At 40.9% G+C, this 16,674-nt stretch overlaps 1 protein-coding gene across 2 annotated transcripts in view; it reads right to left on the reverse strand.

The window, feature by feature from the left end:
* trpc7b (transient receptor potential cation channel, subfamily C, member 7b) overlaps window positions 1–14,390 on the reverse strand; it is a 68,992-nt gene extending 54,602 nt beyond the window's left edge. For both annotated transcript variants that reach the window (XM_082545689.1, XM_082545688.1), the window contains exons 1-2: window positions 13,888–14,390; window positions 8,904–9,666 (exon numbers count right to left, since the gene is read on the reverse strand). In XM_082545689.1, the coding sequence (XP_082401815.1) occupies window positions 8,904–9,666; window positions 13,888–14,375 (1,251 nt within the window). In that variant the 5' untranslated portion in view covers window positions 14,376–14,390. The remainder of the gene's footprint in view (window positions 1–8,903; window positions 9,667–13,887) is intronic.
* Window positions 14,391–16,674: the final 2,284 nt, after the last annotated feature.

Consider the following 16,674-nt stretch of genomic DNA (forward strand, 5'->3'; position numbering starts at 1 on the left):
AGGCGGAGTAGTCGAACACAGATTCACTGAGCGCTCAACACAGACAGCATCGTCAGAAGGAAAGTTGATAAAATAAATTACAAATGTTGTATTGTTCGATACATATGCGTACCGAACTGAAAGCACTGTATCGAACGGTTCAATATCGATACGAATATCGTTGCACCCCTAATATATATATATATAGTCCCCTCCAACTACCGACCAATAACCTGCCTCAGTACTACATGGAAGCTCCTGTCAGGCATCATATCGGCTAAGATGAACAGGCACATGGGTCAATACATGAGCGGGACACAGAAAGGAATTGGCAAGAATACCAGAGGCGCAAAACACCAGCTACTGGTAGACAGAACAGTCAGCCGAGACTGCAAGACCAGACTGACCAACCTGTGCACTGCCTGGATTGATTACAAGAAGGCCTATGACTCAATGCCCCACAGCTGGATACTGGAATGCCTAGAATTGTACAAGATCAATGGGACCCTAAGAGCCTTCATCAGGAACTCAATGGGGATGTGGCGTACAACACTAGAGGCCAACTCCAAGCCCATAGCACAAGTTACCATCAAGTGCGGGATCTACCAAGGAGATGCTCTGTCCCCACTGCTGTTCTGCATAGGCCTGAACCCCCTCAGTGAGATCATTAACAAGACTGGCTACGGATACCGACTACGGAACGGAGCAGTTGTCAGCCACCTCCTGTACATGGATGACATCAAGCTGTATGCCAAGAGTGAACGAGACATCGATTCACTGATCCACACTACCAGGCTATACAGCAATGACATTGGAATGTCGTTCGGACTGGAGAAGTGTAGTCGGATGGTAACAAAGAGAGGGAAGGTAGTCAGAACTGAGGGGATTGAACTACCAGAAGGCAACATTGCAGACATAGAGGACAGTTACAAGTACCTGGGGATCCCGCAGGCAAATGGGAACCATGAAGAGGCCGCTAGAAAGGCTGCAACCACCAAGTACCTGCAGAGGGTCAGGCAAGTCCTGAGGAGTCAGCTGAATGGTAAGAACAAGATCCGGGCCATCAACACGTACGCCCTGCCCGTGATCAGGTACCCTGCTGGGGTAATAGGCTGGCCAAAGGAGGAGATAGAAGCCACTGACATAAAGACAAGAAAGCTCCTTACCATGCATGGAGGGTTTCACCCCAAGTCCAGCACCCTGAGGCTGTACGCTAAGCGGAAGGAAGGGGGCCGGGGACTGGTGAGTGTCAGCACCACAGTCCAGGATGAGACAACGAACATCCAAGAATACATTGGGAAGATGGCCCCAACTGACCGAGTGCTCAGTGAATACCTCAGGCAGCAGAAACCCAAGAAAGAGGAGGGAGACGAGGAACCATCATGGAAGGACAGGCCCCTGCACGGTATGTACCACCGGCAGATAGAGGAGGTGGCTGATATCCAGAAATCCTACCAGTGGCTGGACAAAGCTGGACTGAAAGACAGCACAGAGGCACTAATCATGGCAGCACAAGAACAAGCTCTGAGTACAAGATCCATAGAGGCTGGGGTCTATCACACCAGGCAAGACCCCAGGTGCAGGCTGTGTAAAGATGCCCCAGAGACAATCCAGCACATAACAGCAGGGTGCAAGATGCTAGCAGGCAAGGCATACATGGAACGCCATAACCAAGTGGCCGGCATAGTGTACAGGAACATCTGTGCCGAGTATAACCTAGAAGTCCCGAGGTCAAAATGGGAGATGCCCCCAAGGGTGGTGGAGAATGACCGAGCTAAGATCCTGTGGGACTTCCAGATACAGACGGACAAAATGGTGGTGGCTAACCAACCGGACATAGTGGTGGTAGACAAACAGAAGAAGACGGCCGTAGTGATCGATGTAGCGGTTCCGAATGACAGCAACATCAGGAAGAAGGAACACGAGAAGCTGGAGAAATACCAAGGGCTCAGAGAAGAGCTCGAGAGGATGTGGAGGGTGAAGGTAACGGTGGTCCCCGTGGTAATCGGAGCACTAGGTGCGGTGACTCCCAAGCTAGGCGAGTGGCTCCAGCAGATCCCGGGAATAACATCGGAGATCTCTGTCCAGAAGAGCGCAGTCCTGGGAACAGCTAAGATACTGCGCAGGACCCTCAAGCTCCCAGGCCTCTGGTAGAGGACCCGAGCTTGAAGGATAAACCGCCCGCAGGGGCGCGCTGGGTGTTTTTTATATATATATATATATATATATATATATATATATATATATATATATATATATATATATATATATATATATATATATAAAATGGTCCTCAAACAACTGAATGAAGGCATCTCGATGTTTCCTTTTGCAGTATCATTTTTTGAAATGCTCAGTCAGTACCTTCCCACGCATCTGATTTTACTTGTACACAATTCTGCCAAAAAACAACAGAATTCTTCTAAATAAATCCCCAACATTTCAATTTTATTTCAGATAAGACTAAAAACTTAAAAACAGAACAGAAGAAGAGCATAAATGAGGATAAAGTAGGCCAATCCACTCCTTTAATCTGTTCTTTCAGTGACCATACTGTGCTGCCCCAGCTGGGAAGCAACAACAGAATGCTCTAAATATGGCACAATGATAGAAAAGTTATTACTGTACTTTCTTACATAGCAGTTGTGGATGAATGTCTTTTTTCAGTGTTTTCAAAAGTCACTTCAAAAATTATGAACTCAGCTCAGATAAAGCTGAAATGTTCATGAATTTCCTAAAGCTGCTAAACCCTAATAACTGTGTAATTACACTAAATGAATACTCTGAAGTAGCTAGTTTTATTTTTCTTAACTTTCAGTTGCAGTTTATTACAAACTGAAACAATTTATTAAAAGCTTCGTTAAAATGAGCACAATTGATTCGTTCAATAAAAGTTCAAGTTTCAATCTCTTACCCCGTGGCTCTCACTGTGCTCTCTTAGCTTTCTTTCTATCAACCACTTTTGCTTGATTCTGTTTAGCAACAGTTGGTTGAACAGGAAGCAGTCAGTAGGCTGGAGCTTCTGGCAGATTTAGAGTCCCTGAGGAATGATTATCATTATGCATTCACCGCCATGTTTGTGCTCTGCTCAAGCAAACTATTACACCGTGTTGAGGCAAAAGCTTTTACATTGTTCTTTTCAGTAAAATAATTAGCATTAAACACAGTAGGAAATTATCATCTCCCCTTTCTCAACTTTCTTTCAGTGCATCTTTTTAAGCAGGTAGCATAAAGTACTTATGTGCATGTCTGTGCCTTATATTAATATACATACTTATCAAGAACATCATTTATATTCCTCCACAGTTTGGTCTTTTTAGCACAACCTGGACAGTGTCAGTCTTGAATACAAAACTGTGACCTTCCTTCCGTAGAATCCGTGTGTTCACATTCTTAAACCCCATTCAGCTACAAAATATCAATACATTTTCAAATTTGGTCCATGTTGCTTACATTTATTATTTAAAAAAATAAAAGAAGCCAACCCTTTGGCAACAAGCAATAAAAACATTTTTTTTCCTCTTTCAGGCTGCTAGATGAAAGAAATCAATTATTATCTCAAACCTATTCAAAGATAGGACTTCAGGCTATAAGAAGTAAAAAAAAATATTTTCTTAAACAGTGGTATTTTCATTGCTAAACAGACATCAAAAATGCACACACAAAGATAGTACGCATGCATGAAAATCAAATCATGTTGTGTGGGTTTTTACCTTGACAACTGAGACTGAGGACAGTGTTGTGAGATTGAAATTGGAGACAGAGCGGTGTGAAACCGAGTGAGAATGGTTACAGATGAGTGAACTGAGGGGTACGCGAAAAGAGAGAGAGAGAGAGAGAGAGAGAGTGTCAAATGTGACACAATCAGAGAGAGAGAGAGAGAGGGGACAGGGGAGGTAATGTAATGTAAGATGGAGGCACTCTCCTTTTTGTTGTCTTTTGTCTCAGCTTTGCTCAATATTTCATTATTTTAAAAAAACATGCAAAATTATATTTCAAATAAAAGTTAATTGACACTTTCCACTCTCTGATTGTATCCTCTCTTACTGCTCACTTACTTTCTAAAAGGTATTTGGAGCTTTTCTATGTGTGTCTACAGAGGCTCAGATGACAAACTGATGGGTTTCTTGTGGAGTAAGGTTCAGTTCTGATGGATCCTTAGCAGTCCCCACATAACAATTCAATATGCGGCGAATTTAACACTATTGCTCCTGCAAGGAGACATGTTGTGCATCTTCTCCAGTGGATGAGAAGTTTTAACCTAACTCACACTGAACATCCAGTTTGATTTAAACAAATGAACTTGTGTCTTACATTACATTCAAAATGTATGTGTACAGTCAGGGAGCTAGCTAGTAGATAACATCAATATGTCAACAAAGCAAAAAGCTTTTATTTGAATCTGTCAAACAGTTCAATTTCAGCTTGTCACTTATGTAGTGGGCGAAATGAATGATAATGACAATATACAAATATACAGCACTGACAGTTGATGTAAAGCCAGGCAATTGTTATTCTTTAGGAGAAGTGATACCTGAACCTAACACCTAATGCAGGGAGGGGGGGGGGGGGCACTCGACTTCAGTTTTATCTTTAAGTCAGTTTGTGATGGTGTCCGAATGTATTTTATTCTCTTATGTGAGCGGGGGGGGGGGGGGGGGGGGGGGGAACGACAGCCACTGAAAATGCTGTTAATAATAGCTTCTGAATATTGTTTAAGTAAAACAAGTGCAAAGAAAACAGACACACAGAGAAAACCAACAATAAGGAAAATGGGGTCTGATGATTTGAATAATGTGAATTTAGAGGCTTCTTGAATAAATAGGCTGCTGATTGGCAGCTTATTTCTCAGTCTTGGACAAACACGTACCTTCAATTATGCTTCTCTGAAAATACACATGAATAAATCCACAGACGCTTAGAAATATGTTAGAGATTCCCATATGTCATAGAGGCTCACAAAAGCACTAACATGGTCATTGCCTTAATCTCAAAAACACATTATGTATACTTGTACAGCACTTCAAGCAGGTTGATTAGATTATTCAGCTCCTTTCAGGATACTAGCTTTAGAAGTGAGATGAAAGAAATATAAACTTATGGCATAAATTCTAAATTAATTCACCAAGGAAATGGTGAGGACTGGGCATATTAACTGAGATTTGTATGAATAGATAAATATACCTCTGAAGTCATAAAATTTGCACCTAATAGCATACAAAAGTTCATATGTAACATTTTGTGTTAGCAACAAAATGCTCTAACTTTTCCCGCCCACATTTGAACGTTCCTGTCACGGTTCTGGGTCCGTTGGACCCAGTATTTTGAGTTTATTGTGTTTTGATTTAAGTTTGCATCAGGGATTGTGTTCTTGTTCTCTTGTCGTGTTATGGTAATGTTTATGTCTATTATTAGAGTTCCATGTTCTGTTTATCTGGGTTTAAGATGTGGGTTTAGTTTCATATGTCATTTCAAGTCTGTCTCTGTCTAGTCTGTGTCTTAGTAAAGTGTGTTTTGTTTCCTGTTTTATTGTGAAGGTCTGCGTCTCATGTGAGTGTGTTCAGTTTTACCTTTGTCTCGTCTTGTTGATTATTCCCAGCTGTGTCCACCACCTGTGTGTAATTCCCCGTGGTTCTCTGTGTATTTAAGTCATGTCTTCAGTCATTGTTGTTGCTGGTCCGTCTGTGTATTCCACCCTGCGTCCTCTGTGTATCTACCATGTCACATCCGTGTGCTCTCCCTGCTGTCCATCGTCATTCTCCTCTGCTCGTTCTCATTCAGGTTTGTGCTTTGTAGTTTAGTTGTTTCCCAGTATAGTTTAGTTCCAGCTCCATTTTCCGTTTGTATTTACTTTCATGTTCAATAAACCACCTTTACACCTTCACGACTGCCTGCACTTGGATCCTCCTTCATTTCCTCCACACGGCTCACCTCACTCGCCGTGACAGTTCCATAAAAACACACAGCTTACTTACTTACTTGATATTTTAAATTAATGAGAAGATGATGCGATAAGGGACAAGAAAACAAATAAAGAGAAAAAAGACAGAGGGGTGATAATGAGATGGTAATGAGACAGATGAGCTCCAACACAACTGTGGTCCCTCAGGTGAGCCCTTCTCATTAACTTGTCTGGAGACAGAACAGACTGACAAGCAGAAAGGCTGAATATCAGACACAAATGGGGGGTAGAAAGCGGAAGGACCAGAGAAACAATGACAGTTATTAACAAGAGTGTTGAGGGTAAGAGAATGAAGCACTACATGGGTGCACAAAGGCATGCCATTTTCTGGTTCACCAGATGCTTCAGTACCATCTAATGGTAATCACACCAGTGCACATTTTACATGCAGTTATTCATAGTACTGCTAGGATTTCTTTAAGATGTACCCATAGGCCATTACTAATAGCTTGCACAAGCCACTCGTGCAGTCAGTCTCTGAAGAAAGACAGTCGACTGACACTTGCATACCCTCTAGCTCCTTTGCACAGGTCTGAGCAAGCTTAGACAAGACAGATCCAATATCGCAGCGAAAACTGTTCTCACAGCTTTTCTTTGAAGACAGTTTTTCACTTATAAGTGAATCTCACTTGACAAAACAAGGAAATCGTTAGAAATTTAAAAAAAAAAGATCAAGTATAAATGTATACATATAATGTACGAGTCTAATGGATGAGTGTCTCTGGTTTTTCAGTGAATGCCTTACCCATTATATCCAACGCTAACTGATTTGGGACTCGTACACGAGCTGGCACAGTAGGGGGAAATAAGCTCTCTCTACCTCAAGCTGCTACCCAAAGCATGCCCACCTGACCACACAGTGTAAAGTGAGCACAAACCAATGACCCTGCCTTGACAGAGATGCCAGCAAACAAACTCAGGTTTGATTTTTTTGTTTAAAAAAAGAATGAAAAAAAAATTCAAATAATTTTCGTACAAGCTACAGAAAACAAGGGAATATCAGTTAGGCACACTGTCTGAAGTTCTCCTTTCTTACATTTAACCCAGAAGATAATAGTCCTCTTTAGATATGTTATCACTTGTGGAAATACTCTTTTTGATTTAGATGAGAGAGCTGCCAGTGCAGTGTACACAGGAGGAGCATGAGCTGCTCTATTCTGAATTTGGACTTTGATCTCGGGATTTAAAGGGTGTTTATTGTCCAGTCCAACTGCGTCAGACATTGATGTTTCCACATGCATCTCCATCATGTAATGTTTAGAAAGGTTCAGGGTTGGAGTGCATTAATGATATGGGCTTTACATTTTTAAGAAACAATATTAAATATTACACAAAATAATCCATTTAGAGGCCACTCACCTCTAACCCTGATCCTAACGTCCAATCTTTAAACCTCAAATATCCCTTCGGAGATATGATATTTACTTCCAAGCTTTTGAAATTAAAATTATTCCTCACCAAGACAGTGACACAAATACTAACGTACATTCACGTCAGTATTTTTACATCAGTTTCATTATCATGGAAGCAAGGTGTGTTTTGGTGACTGCAGCATAGAAAGGAATTTTTCTCTCACAATGCAAAATGCTCCATTTTAAACTCTTTTTTTCCCCAACAACTTGAGGGCACATTGAATTACTAACAGGTAGTTCAAAAGGGTAATAAAAATCTACAGTGCCCTAGGAAATACATTCAAGATGTGATCACTGGTAGGAATGCGGGGAAGAGTCAGATGCATATATTTTCTTAAAGCAGCATATTCCTGATCTATATAGCTTTAAAAAAATAGACCAATAAAAATACCTTAGTCAATCACAATACCAGGCTCAAGAAAAGATAGATCCCTGAAAATAATGTTCAATGTGCTGTTTTTACTTAAGCATCTGCACTGATGCAGCTGCATTCAACAAGAAGCTTCCCCTTGGAGCAAAACTAAAAAAAACAATTCAGGACAGGGTTTATAAATTTTATTATAAAGAGCTTACAAACTTTCAGTGGAACAAAAATATAGGTATATTTTCTAAACTATTTAAAACTGTCAACTTATCTCACACTTGATTTAGAGTTGATAAATGCTCCTGAATCGACTTGTGGAGGGCATATTCAAGGTGATTAAAGAGCTAATGGATGCTTAAACAAACCTGAGCTGTGAAATAACTGCTGTGTTCTGTGATAAAACGGATACATGAATAGGTTAATGTTGACATTTCTAGCTCATCTTTAAACACTGGCAGTTAATGAGTTGAAAATATCTCAAATACTTATCTAATATTTAAAGTATGCTAAAGCTTGCAAAACCCAGTTTCATGACTAGATGGTGGCCACTCTCCCTTGGCCCCACAAAGCAGTTAAGGTTTACACCACCATCTACTTTAGTTTTAGAGTTTTGGTGCAGTGCGTCTGACTCTTGCTTTTGTAGTTGCACTTTAGGAGAAACACTGGATTACATTCTTTCCCTTTAATTCCTTATATGGCTTGACAGCTGCAGATGGCAGGACAATCCCTTGATACCAAGAGAAAGACAGAGTGAGAGAGGAATATTACTGGGGCTAGTGCCAACTGCTCAAACTGATATGGCATGGAATCACCATGGTGCTCCACTGCACTAATGTCAGTTTTTGGATTCTGGAGGGGAGCAGTCGCTCATTTCAAAAGAGCCCTTTGAGATCCCTTGTGATTCTGTGTCACTTTTCTTCTCTGGCCTGAGGATCACTGAACAAATCCTGGCTCACACATCTGTTCATCCTCCTCAGCCCTTTCCTGCCACCCACTTACATGCTTTTTAGCATTTTTCAAATTTAAGCAGCGGGTAGAATAAGGTTCATAGCTGGCGGTTGAACTTATAGACACTAGTGTACATTTGTAGTATGACATCTGTATCTCTACAAAACAAATCTTTATTTTTAAACTAGTAAAGTATGAAGAAAGAGAAGAATGAAGAAAAGCCAATAGGACACCTCACCTTAAATTCTGTCTCAATGTTGGCCAGTCTTGCCAGTTCATTGCTGAGCTCGAGGGCGGTGAGCACAGGGTCTTCACTGCTGAGCGACAGGTAAGCTGCACTGGCCAGGGCCTTATATGCATTCATCCTGGAGCGTGAGTGGCTGAAGGAGTCTTTCTTCTGTTTCTCCACACATTCTGAACATTTACAGAAATAGTCATGGGGCCTTTCAATGCGAGCCCCCTTCGTCAGCAGGATGTGGACAATTTCGTATTCCTGGCAGTGAGCAGCCAGGACGATGGGTGTGATGTCATGCGAGAAGCGCGTTCCGTCTTCGTCGTAGGCGTAAAAGTCATCATCACGCATCTCTTGCTCCAAAGTGCTCAAAGCCAGCCGCAGACCTCCACCAAAAGCAGGATGGGCGAGAATGGCTTCAACGATTCTAACATAACCTTTTGAGATGGCCAAAAGGAGGCCATCACCAATCCTAGCCAAACCATCTTTCTTTAGCAGCAGCTCAGTAACTTCTAGGTGCTCGTTACCCACTGCGAGCTGCAAAGCATTCTGGCCCATGTAGTCCACACAATTAAAGTTAAGGGTTTTGGACTCTTCCAGCATCTTGCGGACCACAGGAATGTTTCCGTATTCAGCAGCATCCAGAAAACGCTCCTCCTCTGCAGTGAGGGCCGAGCCACGCTCATTGAACATATAGGCTGGGCCCCGCACTGCCTGGCGACGCCCCTTCTCCCTCAACGTTGTGTGGCGGCGATGCATGGCTTCCACCCTGGAGACAGTAAAGACAGTTAAACACACTACATCATTAAAAACCACAATGATTATTGAGATGGCAATGGAGGTAGAACACAACAAATGAATTCAAGACTCAGAGAAAGAAGCAACAAAGTGATGAAGAGTAAGTGACTGAAAATTAGAGAGGAAGAAAGCAAATGTTGAAGGCAAGCAGAAAGACTGCTAAAATCTGTTTGCCTATGATGTATCATACCAAGTCCTCCATGGACAGTTGTCAAATCTCTTTGTTGGGCAGGTCAACAGCTGTGATTGCCAAAGCAGAGATGAAGCTGTCAGCTTAACTAGCTTTAGAATGACAAACTTATACTGTGTCATCCAAAGTGACCATTTGAACACTGGTGAATAAGAGTTAGTCACTTGGAAATTTGCATGGATATGGATTTAAAAATGCACATCCTGCTCTTTACAGTGTCTGTTTCTACCTTTGTCCAACCATCCGAAGTAACACAGTGCCAGTAGATTGAAGAGAACTGCTTTTAATCATGTCCATTAGTGCAAAACAGTTTTCATCAGGACTATTGTGCTCCAACTACTTTGTTACAAATTGTCCAAATCAGCACTATTGTACTCCACCCACTGCAATTAAATTCGCCGTAGCATCTGTGTCTGCTGTATGATTGGACAGTCGGTGAAACCCAGATAATGAAAAAACCTTGAAACTCCCCAGAGAGAGAGAGAGATAGCAGAGGTGAGGTACCGTTTTTAAAGCCATAATTGGGTAGTATTATCCATGTACAAGACTGTTAAAGGATTTTCAATATAATGCTGCTATTATGAGTTAAATGGCTGTAAATGATACAGTGACCTTATAAATGACTAGGGGTCCAGATTCATATTAGACCTGCCAGCAAAATGAAAAAAAGTAATAAAAATACCATGTGAGGTTATTTTGAATTTGAGTTATTTGTAATTGTGTGCGTGCGTGCGTGCGTGCGTGCGTGCGTGTGCATGGACAGAATGCAGGACATTGAATTGAAGGAAATGGTGAAAATGGAAACTTGTTCAAGGTAGAAATATTCCCCAGGGGTGTCAAAGGATGTGGAACTGAGAAGATGAAGAGAGCTCACCAGGACAAATCTTGTGTGTACATGTGAGTGTGTGTATGGGTTTGGGAGGGAGGGAGGGGGAGAGAGAGAGAGTCAAATGTGACACAATCAGTTGTGCATGTCCTTGACTGCCAATCAGTGGGAGTAAGCAACCCCCACCCCCCATACAGAAACATGAACAATTACACATTAGGGCACCAGAATATGAACAAAACCTAAATTAACAATAGAATGTAATGTAAGGTGACACTATACAGTGGCTCTAAAGAAAGTACTATCTATTAACTCCTGCACAAAAGCATCTTTTCCTATTGGTCATTGTGTGTTTTGTTGAGTCAGTCCTTTACGCTCTAAGTTGTGTCTAATGTCTTCTCCACCTTTACACACACACACACATACAGAGGGGGATATTCTTACAGAGATATTTGTAAACATTGGGAGGATTTCTCATAAATGAAGAAAGAGGCTGGCTGCCAGCCCATTTAGATAACCTTATAGTCAGGTAATGAATCGCCATTATCTGTCCCTTTCTAGCTCCCTCTCCATCCATCTTTGGCTGTTTGTGATTCGGCTCTGAAATAAAATTTACCGTCATCATTTTAATGTGGAACGAGAGTCACGCAGACAAGAAGAGCCAGACACAATTGAGATAAACAGGCAGAGAGAAGCCATGTCTACATGTAGGTACAGAACAAGAAGAGAAATTATCAAAGCATGGCATGTGTACATATGTGTTTTGGCTTATATATCTAGGGTCTGAGACTAAATTCCTATGTCATAGAGTGGTAATTCTAAAGAAAGACAAAAAAGACTTATTGCATTTAACAAAAGAAGAAGAAGGGAAGAAAAACTGCTTTTTAAAACAACCAACATCTGACTACAATTGTCCTCTTGGAGAGTACAATATTTATCCAAGAGCTTTGGTTATCAATCTATGACTTACTTTATACTGGAGTACTTTAATGTTGTTTCAAACTATTTTATTAAATCTACCCACCTCAGTTTCATACTAAGTATACACTCTGCATTTTGTAAAGTGGACATGGCTTCAAAATCATGAAGCTTAGATTCAGTGGTGATGGCACCTATTTTATTTTCATTTAATGTGATCAGACTATTCACTATAGTAATGTAAGTACTGTTTTTTTTTAAATCCTGAAACTGCAGCTATTACTGAGTCTGCCCAATTTGCTGGTGGATCCCAGTATGAGCCTCCTGCAGATCACTGAGAGCGGCTGTCCAATCACACAGCTCCCTCTTGTACTAGCAACAAAACTGACAGAAAAAGAGAAAAAAGCAATCTTGCACCATTGCCGCAAGTATCTCTAACACAGCAGTGGTGCTTGTTCAAAAAAATGTCTCAAACTACAGTTCTTTTGAGATCTCAGACACTTAATTGGCTTGAGTCTAGCTCACTGAATTGTAAAAGTTCAACCTCAGTCATAGTTTGGGTGATGCACAGGTGGACAGACCAGGGTTTTTTTTAAAGAAAAACATCATATGTGGCTAAAAAATGTATATTATACAAGCATTATTGGAAAACTAAGCCAGGAAGCCAAGCTCAATGAATAGCTACAACATAAATTAAAAAAATAAAAATAAAAATAAAATACATGGTTGGACTATATCTCTACAAAACAAATGTAAATGCTACTTTCTGGAGTAAATATGCTAAACCACTCACAGTCAAACGTAAGGCGTTTTTACGCTTTTTACTCACAAAGCAGCAAAAAAATGTGTTGGAAATGTACAATGAAGCCTTAACACAGAATGAAAATACAATAAGATAACTGTCACTATGAGCTTTTCAGCCAGGTAAACTGCATGAACAGTTTTTTACGTGTCCTCTTTTCACACTTGAACTTTCCAGGGTTGAGGCACTAAGTCATTTATAATCTGTGCAGGCAATCAATTAGGTTAGGTCACTTACCGGTGAACTAGCAAGAAGGAAGGAAAGAAAAGATTAATCAGGTTTGAAATCAAATTTTATAGAAATGACTAATGAGTTAGTGTTTTATCAGTGGGCAAACACACACATACACACAAACACACAAACACACATGCACATCTGAGAAAAGTTACACTCTTGGCTCTCTGTCTCTGCTTTTGTCAACCACACACAGAGTTCAAACAGTAAATTGCCATTTTTTTTAAGATCAAAGTCGAGTTACTCAACATAATTTAATGGTAATGAGAAACAGACATGTCCAGCCTCTCTAACCAGCTCTTTCACACAAAACCTGAGCACACATGTGTCCAACATTTCACCTAGTCAGCCATCAGAGAGAGCTTCTTCCATGTTAGGCCTGTTAAGCTGAACACTGGTATCAAAAAGCCAGACCAGGGAAGATCAAAGTCCAAACTCTGAGGCCTGTTATTCTCAATATCTGATAGTCATAGCTAAGCTGGCAGTGTAACATTAATATCCATTAAGTATTGTCATTTATGTCCCACTTTTTTCCTCTGGACATTTTCTAAATTGATGCAGTGGGCTGCATACACCAAAACTGTGTTCCTTTGTTTGAAACAATTCAATACATATGTAGTTATACAGGAAACAGCTAAACATAATTCTGTACACTGTATAGCGGAAATCCATCTCTGCAACCTGCTCCAGCTCTGTGTCACATGCCTTAATCTGCCCCTGTTTCCTATTTAACGATCTCTGAACACAAGGAGGTAGTAAGGGCTTCACTTCCTCACATATGCATTTTGCACATACAAGACTTCACAGCTTAATGGAGGTTGAGATGGAAGAGAAAGTGGCAGCTTTAGATATTCCACTTACTGACTTACAGTGAACTAATATTTCAGATAACAGCACATCTTAGCATGTGATGTTAAAAGCACAGTAAGTTCAGATATGTCACCAATAACATTACTCAAAGCATTTATTTGAAAAGTCTGCTAATGTGCTGTCTATGCAGTGTCGGTCTGTGCCTCACAAGCTAGGTGCACCTGGTTTAGTGTCAATCCTGCCTGCCTCCACGCTTTTCAAAACTGACCTCTACTTGTTGACATTCCAGGTGGATTAAGGTTTGTGGTTATAGTTTAGAAATAAGTCCACGGACTCTGCACAAGGCCAGTGATCACAGGGCACGCGAATTAATTTTCTGGCTTAATTATATAAGGTGAGGGGGAGGACTCACGTTTGCCGGGTTTCGGAGTTGAACTCGGTGTCTATGTGCTCAACAGTGTAGTGGTTCCCATAGTCCGAGAGCTCCGGAGCCCGGTGCAGTCTCTGTCCGCGGTGCTGAAAGCGCTCAGTGTTGGCCGCTCCACGTCCCCTCCACTTGGGAAACGGGTCATCGTACTGGTCGTAGACCGCATCTATGTGTATACCCGGCCGCGAGAGAAACGGCGAGCCGGTGTCCCCGGTGCGCTGGGGGAACTTTGGCGGCGTAAAGTGTGTGGAACCCCCGGTTTCCTGGTACTCTGGAGACGGGTGAAGACACTCCGGAGAGGCGAGGTAAGGTGGGTCGGTGTCCCCAAGCAGCGGAGAGGCGGAGGAGAACAGGTCTAGGGGCCGCGGAGAGGAGGGAGATCCTCGGGGAAGTCTGAGAGAGAGAGGCGAGGAGGGAGACTCGGAAAGGTGCCCCCTCTCGCCGCTGTCGCTTTCCTCGCCCTCGTCACACATTGGGAGAGTTCCCGTCCACCATATACTTTAAAATATTTAAGCTATGTGACAGACATTTAACAGTATTTGTCAAAGTTGCCACCGCACAAGTTTCTTCTGAGCAGCGCCGTGGCGACGAGCCAAGCCTCCACCTTTGCCTCTGAGTGCGCGCGCTAATTAGAAGGCAGCGAGTGCGCGCGCAGGGAAAAGCCAACCCTTTACAAAATGGGAGGAAAAGAAGAAGAGGCAACACCATAAAGTAGCTTAACTTACACATAACACCGGCCAAAACAGACGATTACACCTCAGGGTTGCATTTGCTAATTAGCAAGTACAAATAAGCTGTAACTTTGCTTTTTAAATTTGTTTATTAAAATAAAAATTTAAAAAAATCTCATTTTAGGAGTAGACGGGCGAAAGAGAGGGGGGGGGAGCTTGTTTAGGATGTGAAGGGGTTAATGAGAATGCCCACCTGTTATTGACCAATTACTGGCACTGGCATAATCTCATCTTGTTATTGCTTTAGAGAACAAACAAGCGAGTCTTAGCTTACAAGTAATATCAGTGGGAGCTTTACTTTCATATAAAAAGCCGTTACTTTCTCAAGGGTTTGGCAGATATAAGGGATATACAGTCTGTTACTGTGTGTCCATTTGTGCGTGCATGTTCGGTCTTTTAATTAGTGGCAGAGACACATTAGTCACGATGGAGACTTCCTGCAAACCCACACAGACACTAACCAGTTCTAACCCAGCACTTTGATCTTAGATCATTCTTGTATTCATGCAACAAACACATCCACACACAACAAGCCCTCTTTTCTGGTGTTGGGTGGACAACAGTTAACCTACAGTCTGTGAATTATCCTGCATAAAAGTGTTATTGAGTTTTGTTAAATTAAAGAATACAAATAACAGTAACTTACCAATGCCAGTTTAAATATATACTTATAAATAATAAAAATATTTGCCTAATGATTGAATTCCTTAAGCGTGAGTTACAAGAAGATAAGCAGACACACGCTGGAGATTTATGTGTTTATCCTTTGATAACCAATAACTTTCGCACATGCTATGGTTTAACTGGCTTCTTTTAGAGGTTGAGATCGATCAACCTAATGACAGTCATATAGGGTAAATTAAAAGTTACATACCCATAACTTCCTTTTCTACAAAATTAAGAAACTAAGTGACTCATAAATATTTTAATGTCAGATTCCACATCTTTTTCACATTAGAGTAAAGGGATTAAAATGAAAAAAGCCAGTGAAGCAGCCATGCGAGAGTAATTACACACATAGAAATTCAGATTTTAATGAAAGTGTAGAACTGCTACAGCACAAGCCTCTCTCTTGGAAATACCAAAACATTTTTTTTTTACCAAGTAGTCTGTATGATCAACACAATGACCTTGAAGAACATTTTATAGATAATGCATTATCAGTGATAAAGCTCCAGTTTAATCTATACTTTTTGATTCAGCAGTTAAATAAAAGCTTAATTAGACAAGGATGACACTGAAATATGTGTGCATATCATTTTAAGATAAATTAAGCTACAAGTGAAAACAACTTTTTCCATTTGTTTTGACATTTACCAAAACACACATTGTAAACGCACATTGTAAAAAGCACTACTGTAATATAAAAATGCTCAAGAAAGAAATGAGCAAGCATAAAAATGTAAGTAACAAGTACAAAAGCTGATTATTCAAATAACCTGCTGCAGCTTTTCACAAACACATAAATATGCAACACTATTTTAACGTATGTAAACAGTAGATTATCTTTTTGGTTTTAAAAAAAGAGGCATGATGTAATGCCTCTGCATGGGTTTGAAATTGCCTGGCCTCAGCCCAATCACTGTGTCACTGCAGGTGTTTCTATTGTCTGTCAGAGGCAGAACTCTTGCTGTGAAATCACTGATTGGGAGTGTTTAGAAAAGCCACATAACTGTGTAAGAGCGATTTGGTGTTCCATTTGATTCAGAGTGAAACTACGATTTCAAAGTAAAGGACACAACTCGCTAATAGTGAGTTTAACAGTATATTAAATGCTTATGTAAACTCCAGTGTGTAGATTTAAGATTATCTCCTCACATGTTCAAGATAAACAGACAAAGACAAAGATGAAAGGCAGACAGACAGCAATACAGAAGTTTGATCGAATTACATCTTGCAACAGAACAAAGGCCAAGTATGATCATATTAAACACCAATCCAGTTCCTCCCAGCAGCCCAAACACTCTCCTTTCATTTTGCACAGTTGCAAAATTACAACTCCTTCCTTCATAAAATCTGACAGAAAAAATGTTTCCCATTA

Source organism: Aulonocara stuartgranti, assembly GCF_965226115.1.
Source record: "Aulonocara stuartgranti genome assembly, chromosome: 2".
Taxonomy (NCBI): domain Eukaryota; kingdom Metazoa; phylum Chordata; class Actinopteri; order Cichliformes; family Cichlidae; genus Aulonocara; species Aulonocara stuartgranti.